This window comes from Diospyros lotus, chromosome 4 (assembly GCF_014633365.1).
Source record: "Diospyros lotus cultivar Yz01 chromosome 4, ASM1463336v1, whole genome shotgun sequence".
Lineage (NCBI taxonomy): Eukaryota > Viridiplantae > Streptophyta > Magnoliopsida > Ericales > Ebenaceae > Diospyros > Diospyros lotus.
In genome coordinates, this window is record NC_068341.1 from 22,623,095 (window position 1) to 22,641,647 (window position 18,553).

Below are 18,553 nucleotides of genomic sequence, written 5' to 3' on the forward strand. Positions count from 1 at the left end.
AACAAAAAAAGACATTCGAAGAAGAACCAACATGGTATGTGAGTCCAACCAATTTTAGAGACCTAGCTAGGACTTCAAAAAACATTCTTGAAATAAATTACAAGTTGATCTTCAAGACACATCTCACTGAAAAATCTGTCATCGAGGTGGTAATATCCTTTGATGCATCCGCGTAACGTAATTGTTGAATAACCATTCAAATTCAAGTTCGAGATAGGAAAAGTATCGTACAGAGGATCTGATCCCCAATTAGATAGCGCTATTGGATTTTAAAGAAAACTGTAAGAAATTAGAGATTGATCACAAGTGCCGACGGACCATTGTGCATTTTGGTCCAATTCTTGCAAGGAGGGAGGGAGGCCTATGAGCTAAATTGCTAATGAAAATTTTCAAATTATAATATTTTGGGAATAATATAAAAATGAAATCAAGAGGGGTGTTGTCACCATGTTGAAAATCAATTATGTGGCCTTTGGAGGTAGGTTTATGAAAAGCCTGACAAAAAATAGAATCCAAGTCTCAAATGTCGTATTTCAAGTTTAGTCCACATGATGGCAGGCCGGCCAGACAACAAGCACCAGCCCAATTGTTTTACCTATATAATATGTATATATATAATTAATTAAAGCACAATTTGGAAGCAGAGGGCAGCGCCACTTTGCAGTTGCAAGTCACAACGTAACGTAACGTACACATTAAGTCATTCGATTACTGCTCCAGACAGCAAGTAAACCTAATATCAAAACAACCCAACAATGTAATCTAATCCATTAAGCCATCAAGAAGACGGTATCCAGTGCAGTGTTGAAACTCCCAAAGCAAATTTAAATTCTCAACGAATTTAGCATCTGACAAGCTAAATATATGAAATTCAAATTTATATTATCTTGGGTACATCAACTTCCAGAAGCAATAGTAATGCATGCCTTGGTTGTTAAAGATGCCAAATGATTCACACACCACACCATTTTCAGCATCCTAGCATGAACCAAAGAAGTAATGCACTGAAATGACAGTTGAAAACATATGGGCTTCAAAAACTATGTCGGGAACAGGTCAATCCATCCTTCCTTTCAGAATCCTTTCTGTTACTTCTGTTGGTGTGCTGCAACAAATCAGAAAAAAAAAAAAAAAAACTGCTTATCTTTACACGTCACTGATAACCCAATGTGCTTAAGAAAATGAAAAATGAAGTCAAATACTGAGAATGATATAATATACCCAAGAGAAGAGCCTATTCTGGTAATAAGATACCATGAAGGCTGTGATCCTTGATTTACTGTCCCAGACTTAGGTTTGCATTCTTAGTATCACAACCTATTATAAAAAACACTAATACATACAAATACATATATAATGCTCAAGTGAGAGTTCACTGGGGCTTACACGACATATACATGGCCACCCCAACCGCTCAGACAGTCACGGTCTACAGATGACTGCAGCGCTTGAGAGATTGTCTCAAACAATTCTTCAGCTTCCTGAATATTTTTGAAACAAAAAGTTATTGCGGCAAATGCAAACAACCTTCAAACATAAGCTAATCATGCCGGGCTGAAGAACTTCACATGTGGAATGAGGAAAAATTTACAGGAATTCAATGATGAGCTGTTTGGTAAAACTAAGAGCAAGTTTAACTGTCTTCTCCCCCCCCCTCCCTGCTCAGAATTCTTAGACCTGTACTTTCATTTTCCTAAGGGCTTCTTAACCACCCTAGGAAGCATTGCTGACATAATTTCAATTGCAATCCATTGAAGTATCAGTTGTTTAGCCTCTTAAACAATACTTGACACAAACTTTATAGCATACACAAATTAGCAACTACAGATAATACCCAATTTCCCAAGAATTGAAAGGATAAGACAGAAATGAACAGAAAATCACACTCGTTCATAGAAGATATTTCCTACTTCAGTATCCATTTCAGCAGTTCCCAAAGTTCTTCTTCAGAAAATCAGTCAATACCAAGATTCCAATCATTAGAAAAATGTTATGCTTTCTTCATGGTTCTGAGTCATCCAGTTCCTAATTTTTTTTTTTTTTTTTCACTAGATCAGTTCCTATTATTTTGGCTCATTCAAACAATATGCCACAGACAGACACAGAGCAGAAAAAAATTACAAATTCAGATTAAAGATTAAAACAGAAATAAATTCACTGTGCCTGAAGACAAATACAAGGGAAACCAGACAAAAGAGCATCAGGCAGGGGAGATGAAAATTCTACCTTACAGTACAATATCAAGTCATACATAACATACAATAATTAGAAAAAAAAAATATTATTTCTTAAGGTTTTGGCATGCCTACCTAGTTCAGCCATTGCTTGTTCAGACAATACACCAAGAAATATTAAAGAGAGCAGAGAAAGAAATTTGTGAATCCAAATAAAAGACTAAACAAACAAGCCCTCAGTGACAAAAGACCAAAACAAGGGAGATAAAGCTAAGAGAATCAGGCAGAACATTCGATAGATCAAAGTTGGACAGAATTGTGTAGGTTCACATAACAAAAACTAACTTCCAAATCTCTCTGTCTGAAGGTTAAGATCCTTTTTGAAAAACCTTTTCCACCAAAGTTAGGAATTGTATATATCAGTCACAATGAATTGCTAAACCATTAAATAACATAATTCAATAGGCAGTAAGTTCCATTATTTCTCACTTCAACAGCTATAAAATATCACGACGAGGAAATAGTAGTACAAACAGAATGAGAAAAGCTATATGCCCAATGAACGTGAGAATCAACTTAAATGAAAGGTTTGCAAAATTCTACATGACATTTTTTAATCATTATTAACACCGTACTATCATGAATTACAACACATGCAGGTGACAATGCTTATCAAGATGAAATTTGAGCAGTGGAGTATCAACATCATTTTATTACATGATTTTGAACATATCAAACAAGAGAAATGACCGACCAAGAAAAGAAAAGACAAAATGAGTAATGCATGAGCTGTCATATAATCAGAAGTACTAACTGAGAGAAGATTAAATTAAAAATAAATAAGATGATGTAAACCAACAGTGGCATCATAATGGACTTACAAAATAAGATGATGTAACTCAATAGTGGCATTATGATGTAACTCAATAGTGGCATTATAATGGACTTACAAAATATATGACCTTAAATAGAAATGATTAGGGAGCTCTCTACAGTCAACCCCACCTAGAAGGATTAAAGCTTGATAAGTTGCTTTACAAAACCCCACAATGGATATACATGTCTATAAAGCAGGCATGGTTATGACAAGATGGGCAAATCACTAGATACAAAATGAGAAAATCATCATTAGATTTGCTCATAAAATGTTAAGAAACAGTATCACTAAGACAACCTAATAGACAAAACAGAATTTATTATGCATACAAAGAAAGCTAATAGGAAAATCCTATTTTTTTAATGATGTGTTTCCCCCATTAAATTTAACTGTACATGTTTCCACATTTTGATCTTTAGAATGCAGGACTGTGGCCCACTTCATATGATGCAATATCTTTTTTTTTATTTATTTTTGGTAACATATCCATCTGAATGCCTTTTCTGACCAGCTTAAGAAGGTCTCGAGACAAGGCTCAAAGTTTTTCTCTTGAAACTAAATGTTCCAAAATTCTGAACATATATGATTTTGCCACTACAAGGGATTCTACATGTTTTCATTTCCAAATGAACCAAAATGCATTTTGTAAAATGAATTCAAGTTAAATGATGACAAACCATGTCAGGCTTGAACATTGCCTCACAGGCACCATAGAGAGATTCAGAGGCTGTCCCAGCAACAACAAAATCTTTTGCAAGCTCCCTGCATTCCGAACAGAAGACAAGCAATATGGTGTCAGTACCAAGAAACGAATTCAACTTGTTTCCTGTAAATGAAAAAGTTTCTGTTTCCTAAGAGAGTGATACCAAAACAATAAGTAGTTAAAATAATCAATTATTTAGGGCCTTTTTATTTTGCTGCCAATTCTTATGTATTCAATTTCAGTGCTTGTTTTTTTAGTTCTTTTTTATGTCTGTTTATATTTTTTTGTTAAAAGAATTAAAACTAAACAGTGTGTGTTGCCATTTTTCTAAATTTTAAAAACAAAACTGAAGATAATGTTGTGTAGTTAGTAGATTATTAAATGTGCATAGAAAATTTTTATATCAACAAAAGTACCACCCATTACAAAAAGAAATGGCTGGTTGGTTGCTAGATGTTGAGTTGATGAAGGGGGTGTAGCGAGTGGTTGGCTATCAGAGGTTAAGTTGACAAGGGAGTGGCTAGTTAATTAATTGGAAACAAAAATATGGATATGCAAACTGGTGTTTCCATTTTTTCCAAAAAGAAAACTACAGTCACTTTTTTCGGAAATGAAACAGCACACTAAACTATGGTTTTTTTTTTTTTTTCAAAAAAGTGAAAATGGAAACAAAAATTGGAAAAAGTGAAATGAAAACAAAAAAATGGAAAACAGCAGCAAAATCAAACACCTTAGTTTTTTGTGCATGCAAGTAGATCTCAATTTCATGCTTTCAGATATTTCAACATATTCCAAGTTTCTTTCTCGCTTCCACAACATTTTCTAAATCTTTGTCAAGCACTTGAGCTACTAAATGAAGAGTTACCCAAACAAAAGTTTGATCCTTGGCCTATATCAAACAAACTTGAAAGGACATGAAATATCAAGCAAATTTTGTACCAGCCAAGATCCATAAAGGATTTTTTACAAGTGAGGAAGTATCACTTCAATAGTTACCAAGCCACCAAAAATTGAATAAGCAAGACTCAACCATGAATTATGATAAATTTTAAAGGTTAACGGACACACGTGAAGAAACAGTGAGTCAACAATATCACAAGAATAAAAAAGCCCACTGAGAAATTTACATGTCCCCATCAGAACGGTCACTTGCTTAGGATGTAAAGAAAAAAAATTATTAGTTTTGGGGGTGGGAAATTAGGAAATGATAAAATTACTGGACAATGTGAGATTCCTGCATTTCTGAAAAAGAATGATATATATCTTGCTGCAAAAATGGTTATAGCTATAAGTTGATAGCTTCATCCAAATGCTTGCACAACCAATTGAACAGGCTACAAATTTAACACATGTAACAAGGAGACATCAACTTACACAGCTTCATATTCTGCAATTTCCAATTTGCAAATTTTATTTCAAATCTGTATGTAATCTTTGCAAAGTAGTAGATAAAATACCAAAATTAGACCTTGACAACAAATTTACAAGGGCCTAGAACAATGAACGAACCATCATCATCATCATCAACTGCACCTTTTCCTAACCAAGTCAGGGTTGGTGGAACAGAATTCATAATATCCATTGATTCCTGAAAGTTACATAAACAATACAAATCCATGCAAAAGAACAATGTGACAATTTTACACAAATGCCCTTCCTAACGCAACTCTCTAGCAATGAAATGATTAAATGAAGTTCCAATACCATTTTCATAGGGGAAAGTTTCATGAGATGGCAGTGAATGAAGATAATTGATATAGTCATGTTCCATCTCAAAAAATTTAAGAGGAATAGATCCAGTGTGACATGCAGTTAAAGCCCACACTGTTTTAAACCAACACATTGGGCAAATAATTTCCCAGGAGCACACACTGCTATAAAAGACAATTATTGTGACACTTTCTAGCTAATGAATGAGAGAAAATAAACAACTTATTTGTTACAAATCTTAAACTGTGTTTATGTGAACGATTATAACATATAGGATGGATGGAGTTTTGCATAAACAGCAACTATATTGAAATATCATATGAAATCAAAAACAATAGATGTCATCCCCTACCCCAGCCACCAAAGAAAGAAACAAAGAAAGAGGTAGTACAATTCTTATTGTTTTCCCAGTCTAAAACAACAGAGAATGAGAGAATTCAGTCTACATACTTGGCTCCAATGGAATCCATTGTGCAAATGAAGGGCTTGTTTTCATCTCCCAGTCCAGCAATCACAGGCTGGCAGAAATAGGGGCCAAACCTGTGCAGCAGATAATGGTATAATCTTGTACATTAAACTTTTCTCATCAAATAAAAGTAAGTACAATAGAAAAATGAAACAGAGTGAAGATAGAACATTGAAACTCAAAATAAATCACTCTGTCCATATTTTATGTTTACAAATTTCTATATGAAAGCACAGAAAAATTATTCTTAGATGAGATAAGAATAATAAGATGGATGAGGTAAAATGTGGAGTGAGATTGGAAATTGACATGATAGAATAAATTCTTGATGTCTTTACTTAGCCCCCACCCCACCCCACCCCAAAAAAAACATGAATTGTTTTGAGACTGTACAATGCCATTGGGAAGTGAGAGGAGTAACTAAAGGAGTGAGCGTCAAAATCCACTTGCATTGAGATGATAAAATAAAAATTTTATAATTTTGTTAAATTGTGGCCACTAATCGAACAAAATGGAGAGAGAATCTAGGAAAAAAGAACCAAGATGAAAGTAAAAGGGGGCTCTTCATTTGCCCAACTCATCTAGGACTCCAATGGCATTTCAGACAATTGATAAAGTATGAGATTTGTACCTAGATAGTGTCATGTACCTAGGGTTCAACCGAGGGTTTAAGCGATAATGGGAAGGAATTGGGGAAGATAGATTAGAAGAAATGGGAGGGAATTAGAGAAGAACAGAAGCAGTGAGAGAGATTAGCGAGAACCGAGAGAAAGAGAGGGTAGTTGAGAGAAAGTTTGAAATCAGATTTCATTCAATAATATTCTTCTCCGTTGAATCAGAATGGATCAGCCTTATGTACTGATCTGGTTGCTAGGTTTGGCGCCAATAGGGTTGCTAATTATTCAAATCAATATAGCTGAAGGCTACTACAGTACAACTAAAAGAAATTTATCTATTATCTAATTACTACTATGTCCTTAGGTCATGACAAATAGGTCCTTTTTTTACCAAAAATATGCACTGCTACCCAAATAAATTCTATATTTTTCAAGCATAGATCTAAGCAAATATATATGCACGGACAATGAGCAATGCGCTGAACCTACAAATTTTAAACGCATACTAAAAATACAGATCATGAATCAATATGGTTAAGGAAGCATCTGGCAAGCGAGTCAATATTGACATGGAAAATGAGGATGATGAACGCATAACACACTGCAAGAATAAATAAGAATATACATGATGACAGAAAGAGTTGATAATGGAAAAAGTAGTTGCTGATAATAAAGGTAGAACAACTTTTTCTATTCCAGAAAGCTAATATAGTTTTGCTTCCTAACCAACGAAGCCTTTCTCTTTCTATTAATTATCAATAATGAGGATTATGTAATGAAACTTTGTTAACATGTTTTTGATACCTTTGCTTCTGATTGTATCTTATATACAAAAATGGAAGCTTCATTAGTACTCTCAAAAAATTGAGTATCTTAAATTTACACCTATGACCATTTCCAAGGACTGATGAGAGTACCAACACCACAATCACATAGAAATGACTAGCTTTTTTATAAGCATAAGTTGGCAATCAAATTCATTAAATATTAACTTATCAAGTATCATTCATACACTAAAATGTTTCATATTTTACATGATACTAATTTTGCCTGGTAGGTCAATAATAGAAGCTATTGTTACGAATTCTGAAACAGAATCAGAGGACACCAACATCAACAAGGTTGCCAGCAAGGAGGTAAGTTTCATGCCAATATTTGGCATAACAAAAGTCAGTAGAAGTTTGGAATAGAGGGTTGTTAGTTGCTGAGCTGTCTGTGATTGGTTATTAGTTGGTTATAATAATTCTTTCAATTGGTTAGTTTGTTAGCCAAAGGCAGTGAAGGAAAAGTATTTTGCAGCAAGTATAAAAGTGGCAACACTAGTATTGAGCAAAAATAATAATAATTACAACAACTCCTTCCCTTCTCGCTAAATTTCTCTGTCTTCCAATACTCCTCGTTAGCTGTGGTAATAGTTCAATAAGTGAGGTTGAGCTAACAGCTATCCACTTATGGAAATGCTTAATGGAAAGGTCTAAAGATAAACAAAGAAATTTGCATATGTTATGTATAGACTTGAAAAAAGGCCTATGACAGAGTACCCAGAGAAGTCTTGTGGAAGGTGCTAGAGAAGAAAGGTATTTTGATTGCATATATACAGGTTATTAAGGACATATATCATCAAGCAGAAACATGTTTTAGGACTTCTAGAGGACATACCAAGGTTTTCCAAATTACAACAGATTACATTGAACATCTACATTGAGCCCTTACCTCTTATTCTTACTATGAATGAACTCAAAAAACACATCCAAGAAAAAAGTATCTTAGTATATGTTATATAGAAGACATTTTCTTCATAGGTGAGATAATAGAAGGCGTCGATAATAAATTTAAATTAAAAAAAAAAAAAACCCTTAGATTCCAAAAAGTTTTAAACTAAGTAGGTCAAAAGCTGAGCATCTAGAATGCACATTTAGTGCCAAGCAAGAAAGAGAGAGCGAGAGAGGGGGAGGGGAGAAGAAGAAGAGGAAGAGGAAGAAGAATTAAGTTTAGTAAAAATGAAAGTGTAGATGATGGTATTGTGAAACTCAAGGATTAAGTTATCCCAAAAAAAGATCAATTTCGATATCTTAGAACAATTGTTCAAAAAGAAAAGGAGACTATGGTTTTATATAGTAACAACATATGAAGCCTTAATCCCACTACTTAAGGCCAGCTCCCCATTCATTTTTATCTATGGTTTTATCTTCTATAAGGCCCCTATAACATTATACTTAAGAATCTTCCCCCAACTTTTTCGAGGTCTTCCACTACCACTTTTAACTCCAAATGCTTAGATAAAAGCGGGTTGCTTAAGATAACTGACAGCTAGCATAAAACTCATCGAATCAAACAACAGAAATTCTAGACAAATGACTGAATTATTGCTTTGTATTTTTCTTTTACAACTTGTATTTTTTTCAGCAACATTTCTGTTTTAGAATGGAAAGCTGTAATACTTTCAATTACAAATTATAGAGTAGCTACATACTACCCGAGAGGATCTTTTGGAGGATACTGAGTAATAACTAATTAAATGCTTTTCTCTCTCTTCAATTCTCTCCCTAATTTCTTTCTCGCATCTCTCTACTCTTCTCTCTCTCTCTCTCTATTCTCCCTAATCTCTCTCCATTCTTCTCATTTCTCCCTCCCTTTCTATTCTCTCTTCCCCCAATTTCTTCCAAATTCCCTTACAAACCCTAGGTTAAACCTTGGTGCATGACAATGACAAATCATTGGGGAATAATTCTCCATAGCAACACGTCACATTTTCATGGATGAATGCGAGTAAAGAAGTTTGTCAAAGACTATAAATTAAGAATTGAATATGGCATATCAAGCTTACATGAAAATCTGTAAAAATGGTGGGCGTTATGATTAGGAGAAAAATTAATATCCAAGAGATGACATGGGTGTCATGACCTCAAGGATAGGGTAGTAATTATGTATTATATGTAATTCTTTTGGTTGTTAGACTTCTTGTTATAGTAGTTGTACCTTTCAATTGTATTGTAACTGAAAGGATAGGAAAGCCTATAAATAGGCCAAGTTAGTTAGAGAAAGTCATAGTTGAATGATAATTGAATTTCTGATTCTCTCTCTCTCTATTCTGTCTGTATTTCCCCCTTAATTCTGTATGTTACCTCCCTCTTTTCGGTTCTAATTCTCCCTCCAATCCTCTCTGTTCTCGGTTCTAACTCCCTCGGATTCTTCCAATTTCCCATCCAAACCCTAGGAACATGACAAATGGTATCAGAGCCAATGATTCTCGACTATGATTCTGGAAATTCTTAGCAACTGGTCCTCGGTTGTTGCAAAGTGAGAAAGGCGAAACAGGAAGTTGTGAATTCCAGTTGATTCTCGGCTGTGAATTCGGGCAATTCCTGTTTGAATTATGAAAGCAAAGCAGAGCTAGGCAACTTTCGACTCTGATCCAAATGTGATACCTACAGGTTGATTCTCGGTTGTGCTTCTAGAAATTTGAGCACTCGATCAAGGAAGTCGAAGAAGATTCAAGAGGTGCTATCAGAGTCGATCAATTTCAGGAAATTGTCTCAGAGGATTGATTCTGTAACTTAGGCAATTTCAGCAGGCTGTGAGTAAGGCGATCTTGGCTACTACATCGTGATTGAGGTGAATCAGGAAGGCGACTGCTGGAAACAGTTTCTTGAGTGATTGTTGACCATTGGCATTGCTGATTAATGTAAACAATCTTTGGCAATTAACCTAGAGCAACCAATCCTAATCCTAGCTGCATTTTGACAGCGGTTCAGTGAAAAATTCTATCATCACTAATCTCAGTTTCAGATCAGATCATATCATATCACAGGAAAAAGGTTTCCGATCAGATATATTACCTTGAAGCAATGGTTAAGGCGGATTCAAGGTTGCTGAATTGAGGATTAGGTGACTCCTAGAAGCAGTTTCTGAGGCGAACAATGGACACAGGAATCAAGGAACAATTCACTATCAAAAACTGGATGAATTTTTTATTCAGTTTTTACAGAAGTTTCAGGTTAGTATTCCAGCCAAATTATGTTCTAAGGAATATTCTGATTCCTTAAAAAGATAAGTTTGGGAAGGCAGTTTGCCTATTCGGCATTTTTCTACTGCAGTTGAGGATCTAACTCAGGTCGAGCATAAGAGTTACAATAAAAAGTTCAAAAAACTCTAACAAGAAGGCTCTGTTACGAATTAGCAGGTCAAGTTTGAGGAATTAAAAGCACTGATATTCATTTCCCATCTGACCTTGAATGAGTCTTACTTTGTATCGAGATTCATTAATGATCTAAACAATGAGCTAAGGCCTGCTATGAAAATGATGCATCTAGCCACAATAAAACAAGTGGCTGAGAAGGCTAGGCTGCAAGAATTGGTGATGGAAGCCATTTTCAGAAAGCATGGGCTGCAGCCTAAAAGTTATTCTATGAGCAGCCAGCAGATTGGAGGTGCTTCTAAGGCTGCCAATCAACTTTGTGACAGTCCACATGAAGTTAAAGAAGTCTTGATGGAGCAATCTGGACCAGAACAAACTTATATTGGCTCTAAGAAAACTGATTTTAAGGCTGATGAGCGTGGACAGGCATTCAACAAGGACTTGGACCAAAAGAAGAAGCTAGAGGTTGAGGAAAGGCATTCTTTTGCTGGAACTTCGGTTGGGAGGAATGGTTTTGAGAAAAAAGGTGCTAAGGATATTGTTCTCTTGCCTTGGATTCCAGAGAAGGCTGCGGAGTCCATGGCTTTGGTTAAAGCAGGTTTCAAACAGTTTCTGGTGCTGTTTTTGGCAAAGAAGGAAAATTTGAAGTGGACTGAACAGAAGAACTGCCATAAGATTTGGAAGATGGTGGAAGAGAAGGTTGTTGCTGGAATGCTTATTGTTACAACTCACCGGCATAATTTTTGTATGAAGGTCAAGGAAATTACTGGAATTATTGGAGAAGCGAGCCTTGACATAGAGATCTTTGAGGAATACATTTTATAGAGAAAGTCATAGTTGAATGATAATCTCTCTCTCTCTCTCTCTCTCTCTCTCTCTCTCTATTCTGTCTGCATTTCCCCCTCAATTCTGTCTATTATCTCCTTCTTTTTGTTCTAATTCTCCCTCCAATCCTCTTTGTTCTTGGCTCTAAGTTCTAACTCCCTCGGATTCTTCCAATTTCCCATCCAAACCGTAGGTCAACCCTAGGAACATGCCAATGGGTTGGAGAGAAGGCTAATATTTGTTAACAGAGTATAGATATAAACTTTGGTACGCATGGTTGGGCAAATAACCCAGTGAAAATTATTATGGATAGACTTTAAAGGATGGAGTACTTGACATGAAGAGAATAGGGGATCGGATTATTGTAGTTGAAGTTGTTCTAGAAGAAGAAATCATGACTATTGTTAGTACATATGTATTGCAAGTATGTACTGCAAGTTGGGTTAGCAAAATTATCTAATATGATCCTTAAATAGAAAAAGAAGTTGAACAGGTGGAGAAAAAACACTTTAGTGCCTATTAACAAGAATAAAAGAAATGTTCAAAGTTGTGGAAATTATAGCATAATCAAGCTAAGAGCTACACTATGAAACTTTGGGAAAGAATGATAAGCGAAGATTGAAAAGAGAATCTAGGGTGTCTGAAAACCAATTTGGATTCATGCCTAATAGATCAATGACAGAAGCTATGTACTGGCTACAACACCTAATGGAAAGGAATAGAGATAAAGAAAAGGATGCACATATGGTCATTATAAATTTAGAAAAAACTTATGACAAAGTCCCTAACAAAGTCTTATGAAGGGTTTTAGAGAATAAAGAAGTTTGAATTACTTAAATATATGGTATTAAAGACATGTATCATAGAGCAAAAACAAGTATTAGAACATATGGCAGAGATACTAAGCCTTTTACAATTAAAAGGATTACATCACGGATGTGCTTTAAAGGTTATTAAAGCCTTTTCCAATTAAAGGTATAGAGATACTAAGCCCTTACTGATTCACCTAGTAATAAATGAACTCACTAAAAATATCCAGACAAATGTACATTGGAGTATGCTATTTGTAAATAATATTGTGTTGGTGGATGAGATAAAAGTAGGCATGAAAACACTAAGCTTGAGATTTCAAGGAATATTTTAGAATCTAAAGATAAGAGAATTGAAAAGTGAATATATGTAAAGTTTAGTAAAAATATAATTATGGATGATGTTATGATAAAATTAGAAGATCAAGTCATACCAAGCAAAGATCAATTCAAATATCTTGGATTAATTATCCAAAAGATGGGAGATTAATGAGGACGTTACCCACTGAAAAGGCAAGATGGTTAAAATGGAAAAATTCATCCAACATTTTATGTGACAATAAGTTTTTATTAAAACTAAAAAGAAAATTGTATAAGACAGTTATTAGACCAAATTTGTTGTATGCCAAAAAATGTTGGGCAAACCACAAGCACAAAATATGAAAATAACAAAGACAAGGACATAATATGCATGTGAGACCATATAAAAATTATAAATGAAAATATTCTTCATAAGGTTGGAGTGATTCTTATTGAAAGTAAGATGTGTCACACACAATTTCGATGGCTTGGTCATGTGAAAAGAAGACCAATAAAGGTTCATGTGAGGAGAGTGGATGCAATTTATCAATTATTTAGCAAAAGAGGTAAAGACAGACTAAGAAAAAATTGGTGGGAGCCACTTAGGTATGACATAAGTTATAAGAGCCTTACAAAAAATAAGGCCATACATAAAAATGACTGATGAGATAAAATTCATATAGTTAACCCCACATGGTGGGATAAAATCTTGATATGTTGTTTTCCCTCTACCCCTCTTGCTAAAAACTTGTTCCATTATATCCACTCTCCTTATACAAGGCTTTATGATCTTCTCACAAGACCAAACTACTTAATCATGTCTCGAACATCTTACCTAGAATAGGAGCTCCTCTGACCTTATTATGAATAACCTAATTTTTATTTTTATTTTTTCTTGTATGACCACACATCCATCATAATATTCTCATCTCTGGTACAGTCATATTTTGCATATGTTGGTACTTTACTACTCAACATTTTATCTCATACAACAAAGCTAGTCTTAACGGAATCTTACTCACACATAACATGCCAAATTTCTCTAGGTAACATCCTCATTAAAACTAAAAGGAAAGTTTTATCAAACAACTATAAAACCATTTATGTTGTATGACTTAGAATGTTGGACAACTAAGCAGCAAAATATGCAAAATATGAACGTTGGTGAGATAAGAATGTTATGATAATGTGTGGCCATACAAGAAATGACATCATAAGAAACGACATCATAAGAAACGACATTGTACATAATAAGGATGAGTGGCACTTATCAACCCTAAGATAAGGGAGTCATGATTAAGATAGGTTTAACATGTGGGAAGAAAATCAACAGAAGCACCTAGAAGGGGAGTGGATGAATTGGAGATTTGTAGCATGAGAGAGAGAGAGAGAGATCAAAGAAAACTTGGAGGGATATGATCATGGATAGAGACAGTTGGAGATTTAGAATTCATTTTCCCAACCCCACTTAGTAGGATTAAGGCCTATGATTGTTATTGTTGTTGTGGATGTTGATATTAATGTTAACACCTATTTGTTGTTGTGGATGTTGATATTAATGTTAACACCTATAATAGGGCTCAGGTATATTGTTGATAGGTAAGAATATAAATATAATTATCAAAAAAATTGATTTTTATACCCAAGGATATGAGGAACTGCAAATATCCATGATCCTCAACATTTTTTATTTTAATTATTCACAAAAACAAGAAGATTATTGAAATGTCACTAACAGAATCAAAGTAGTATAGTTACAATGCAGAAGTGCTCTATATGTTTTGCGTGATTGTAAAATTCCTTTAAATCTAAAAGATAAGTTTTACTTGACAACTATATAACAAGCCCCTGAGGTAGGGCATCTAATGTTGGGAACTAAAGGCCAATATGGGCAAAATATAACCATACCTAAATTGAGAATGTTATGGTATATGTGTGACCATAAAATAAAAATAAGATAAAGTGTAACAAGATTGAAGTGGCTATTGAAGATAAGAAGCATAAGATGCATTTAAAATGGTTTGGACATGTGAAACAAAAAACAATTGCCACTCATATAAGAAGAGAGAATAAAAAGAAAGAAATTAGTAACAAAAGAAGTAGAGGAAGACAAAAGGAAAAAAAACCAAAAAAAAAAAAAAAGAATTTGGTGAAAGACTCTTAATACATGGCATAAAATATAATGGCCTTATAAAAAATGTGATCATGGATAAAGATAATTGACAAGCTAAAATATGTATAATCGACGCCACCTAGTGGAACTATGATTTGGCATTATTGTTGTTGTGACAGAACGAGATAGTGTCTTTAAGATGAAATAGAGAATTCTTAATATGGGGTCAGATGAATTACCATATATTAAACTTGAGACATTCCTCCTAAATGTATACCGATCAACGATGTTGGACATGTATCTCTTAAATTCCCAAAAGGGTTGAGTGTCCAAAGAAATATTCCATATTAAAAATGAGAAGAATCCATGTATGAGAGGAGACTAGAGTGAACTTCACATCTTAAGTGTAGAAAGCTGTCAAACCAAAATTATACAACTAGATTTGAAAATTAGGCTAAGATGTAGTGCTATAACTCTCTCTAGAAGTATATCCTGCTCAACATCAAGATAAGAGGCAAGTAGAAGTATCCTCGGCATGCAAGAGGTACATCAGAATATTACACAATCCCCCAATCATAGTTTTGTTGACTAAAGCCGATGATAATTCTTTATGAACTTTTTTCGTTTATAAGTAATAACAACATAGAAAGACAATTCGAAAGGGAAGTGAACCCTGAACAATCAGAAAAGTAAATACAAAACAAATAGCCTACTACTTGTGAACTTTTTAGTGTAACTAAAATCAGTGAGTTCTATTTCCACCAAAGATTCAAATCAAAGCATCAAAAGAGTGTGCAAATTAACATGATGCCCCAAGCCTAAATTTCTGAAACCCGACCAAACAGACTAGTGAAAGAAATTCACAAATGCAGACAAACCCTAGGTAATACACACATAAATACCTGTATCAATTCATATGTGTATATATGCGTATAAAATATATTATTTTTTACCAACCTCTTCTCGTAAAGAAGGGCAGAAACAAGGCTGGCAAATGTTTCGGGCTTCATATTCCTCTCTTCTCGTAGCTCGTACAGCTTGTGACGAAACACCAGCCGCTGGTACCTGGAAAAATTAGAGAAATCCCATTCATAACCAGAATCACCAAAATACATCGACATAACAAAAAAACAAAAAAGAGAGAATAGAAAACGAAATGACAAAATTACTGACAGAGTCTGAGCGTCGGTGGCGAGTCCGGAGAGACCCAGGAAGACCTTGTCGTGAATCTGATAAATTCTCTGAAAATCAGTGGCCACGGTCTGGAGCTGAACGCCGAGCCGCCGATCGCTGGCGATGGCGAAACAGTTCTTGCCGACCATCGCCACAAGAGCACTTCCATTGTACTCGAAGATCTGCAAATCAAGTCAATCAATAAAACCATTGCTTTTGCCGCGATTTAAACACGGTAGAGTTTCCCGACAATGATGGATAAAGAAGAGATGAAGAAGCCACGTACCGACATTGGAGAAGATTGTTGAAGCTTAGCTTTGCGAGAGAGAGAGAGAGAGTCTTGGAGAAGTGAATTGGAAGGAAGAAACGAAAGCCTGCAAAAATGGAGGAGTGAATTTACTGTTTTGATGTTTTCTGGCTTGGAGGACACTCCAATTGGACCGATAAATGGGTAAAGGGCCGAACCGAAACAGGCGGCCCGATACTGTTTGCAAAGCCCATCAATCCAATTGGTTTGCTGATCTCATCAGCCCGAGTACTTGTTTTCTCTCTCTATGTTGCAGCCCATTCCTCTCTCTCTCTCTCTCTATTTAGATTACATCCATCTCTTAATATGCATGCCTCTCATAACACTAGGATGTTCATGAGTTGGAAAATATTTACAAATTGAATTCAACCAATGCAATTTTGGAAAATTTTAATTTCGTTCAATCATGGATCTAATTTTAAGGACTTGATTGAAATTGACTTCTTTGTGGGTCTATACCTAATACCTTTGGGTCTAGAGATCTAAATAGAAATAATATATATTAAAAATAATATTGCATATAAAATAATAAAACATAATAATTAGTAAATAGACCAAGTAGTTGTATTTCAGAAATTGCTATTTGTAGTATCTTATCCATGAGGCTACTAACTTGCTTTGGTCCATTTGGATGCATTTGTTCAGGGGATGGTATCCTTTATTTAGTGGTTTATGGGCAATGTGTTTCAAAATAGCTATAGCTTTTTAGGGGTTGTCTTAGGATTATCGTCCTTATATAGTCCCTCACTCGTATTCTTGATTTTGATAGAAGACGTAAATCACAAGTGGATACTTTACCTTACTATGCAGGGTAAGGAGTCGAATCCATGATCTACTGGTATAAATTATAACTTATTATGATCCAACCACTTAACTTGACTGAGAACATATTTTTTTTAGGAGTTGTCTTAGTATAATAGTAAGGTTGCTCTTATTCATTACCACTTACAAGTTATAGATGTGTGTGGTTATGTGGTCTCACTCAAAAACCACATAAAAAAATTCTATTATTGAGGAGAATTGGAGCATCTCACTCCTCATATATTACCTTGTTTCAATGAAGTATTATTTTTTGTCATATTTTGTTAATGTATGACATATTGGGCCAAGGACAATCTCAACCAACTATCAATCTATGAACAATAAGAGGGCATAGTCACTTTGGTGAACACGCAAGTATCTTAGAGATGTTAACATGCTTAACTATATTGATCCCAACTTAAATATAAAAAGGTTGAAATTAAGCCTAAGCCTCTTGCCTTAGTCTCATTCAAAGGTATGTGAGCTAGTATTTAGGTACTCTTATGGACATTTTCGAACCACCTCAGGCTATTGTATGAACTGTTGTGGGTTAGGAATGGTCCAACGATAAGACCCAACCTCTCGAAGTGCAATAGGCCCAAGGCCGAAGCTATCTCTGTGAGGTCGCATGATTGCTAAAGCGTGAGCTCTAATTACGATAGCAAGCGAGCTCTTGGTGATGACTCTAGCTCGCTGGTCAACCTAATCAGCTCACAAAGAAGATCACAAAGCAGAATAACCGGATCTGATGTCTACCTGTCCTTATCCGTGGAAACCAGTCCCCACATGGTGCGAAACTTTTACTCCTTATTTTATGGAGATGATGACACATTGTCCCTCATAATGTGGCCCCACTACTTGGAACTTTGTGTAAATTATAAATACCCCACATTATAAATAAGGGATTAAAAAAACCATTGAAAAAACAGGATGATAAAAAATACATATTGTCACTCTGCAAAAAGAATCAGATATCAGTCGTGGACTAGGCTTCATTACGATCGAACCACGTAAAAATTTATATGCATTGTCTGGTTGATTGTGCCATTACTTCCACATCCTCACGCTCGAGTCATTCTATCAGCACGGGCCAACAAATCATAGTTGACCAAATTTGAACGTCGACATTTTGGCACTAGAGAAAGGGGCCGGTTGATCGGTGTTAATAGGAAGAGGGAGAAACACGAAAAGCTCTGAAGAGGTGGTCAATCAACACAAAGATCATGCTAGTCAGCCGTCAGAAGTTCCACCTGTAGAAGGCGCAGTCCTAACCGCTGCAGCTGTTTCCGTTCCCTCATTGACTAGAATAATCTCAGGAATCCCCTCGTGGGTTCCTTGTCAGTCGACAACCCTCGTTCCAGGAATAGAGGCAGTTCAGGCCTGGCAACAACTTCAAGAAGCATTGGAGAATACAGTCAGACAGCTCGCGGATGCAGTTAGGATGTTGACCCAAATGCAAGTTCAAGTTACCCAAAATTGGGTGAAAGTCGCACTACTTGGAGGCGTCCCACAACCTCGAGATGAAAGACTCGTTCCAGAT

General features: G+C 35.3%; 1 protein-coding gene across 1 annotated transcript; it reads right to left on the reverse strand.

Annotated features, from left to right (window-relative positions):
- Positions 1 to 739: 739 nt before the first annotated feature.
- LOC127798732 (proteasome subunit beta type-3-A) lies at positions 740 to 16,349 on the reverse strand. The gene is made up of 7 exons (XM_052332296.1): positions 16,192 to 16,349; positions 15,906 to 16,087; positions 15,690 to 15,797; positions 5,915 to 6,004; positions 3,729 to 3,813; positions 1,387 to 1,481; positions 740 to 1,105 (listed from the first exon to the last, which is right to left on the reverse strand). The coding sequence occupies exons 1-7, from the start codon at positions 16,195 to 16,197 to the stop codon at positions 1,057 to 1,059; spliced, it is 615 nt and encodes a 204-aa protein (XP_052188256.1). The 5' UTR covers positions 16,198 to 16,349; the 3' UTR covers positions 740 to 1,056.
- Between the last annotated feature and the right edge of the window lie 2,204 nt (positions 16,350 to 18,553).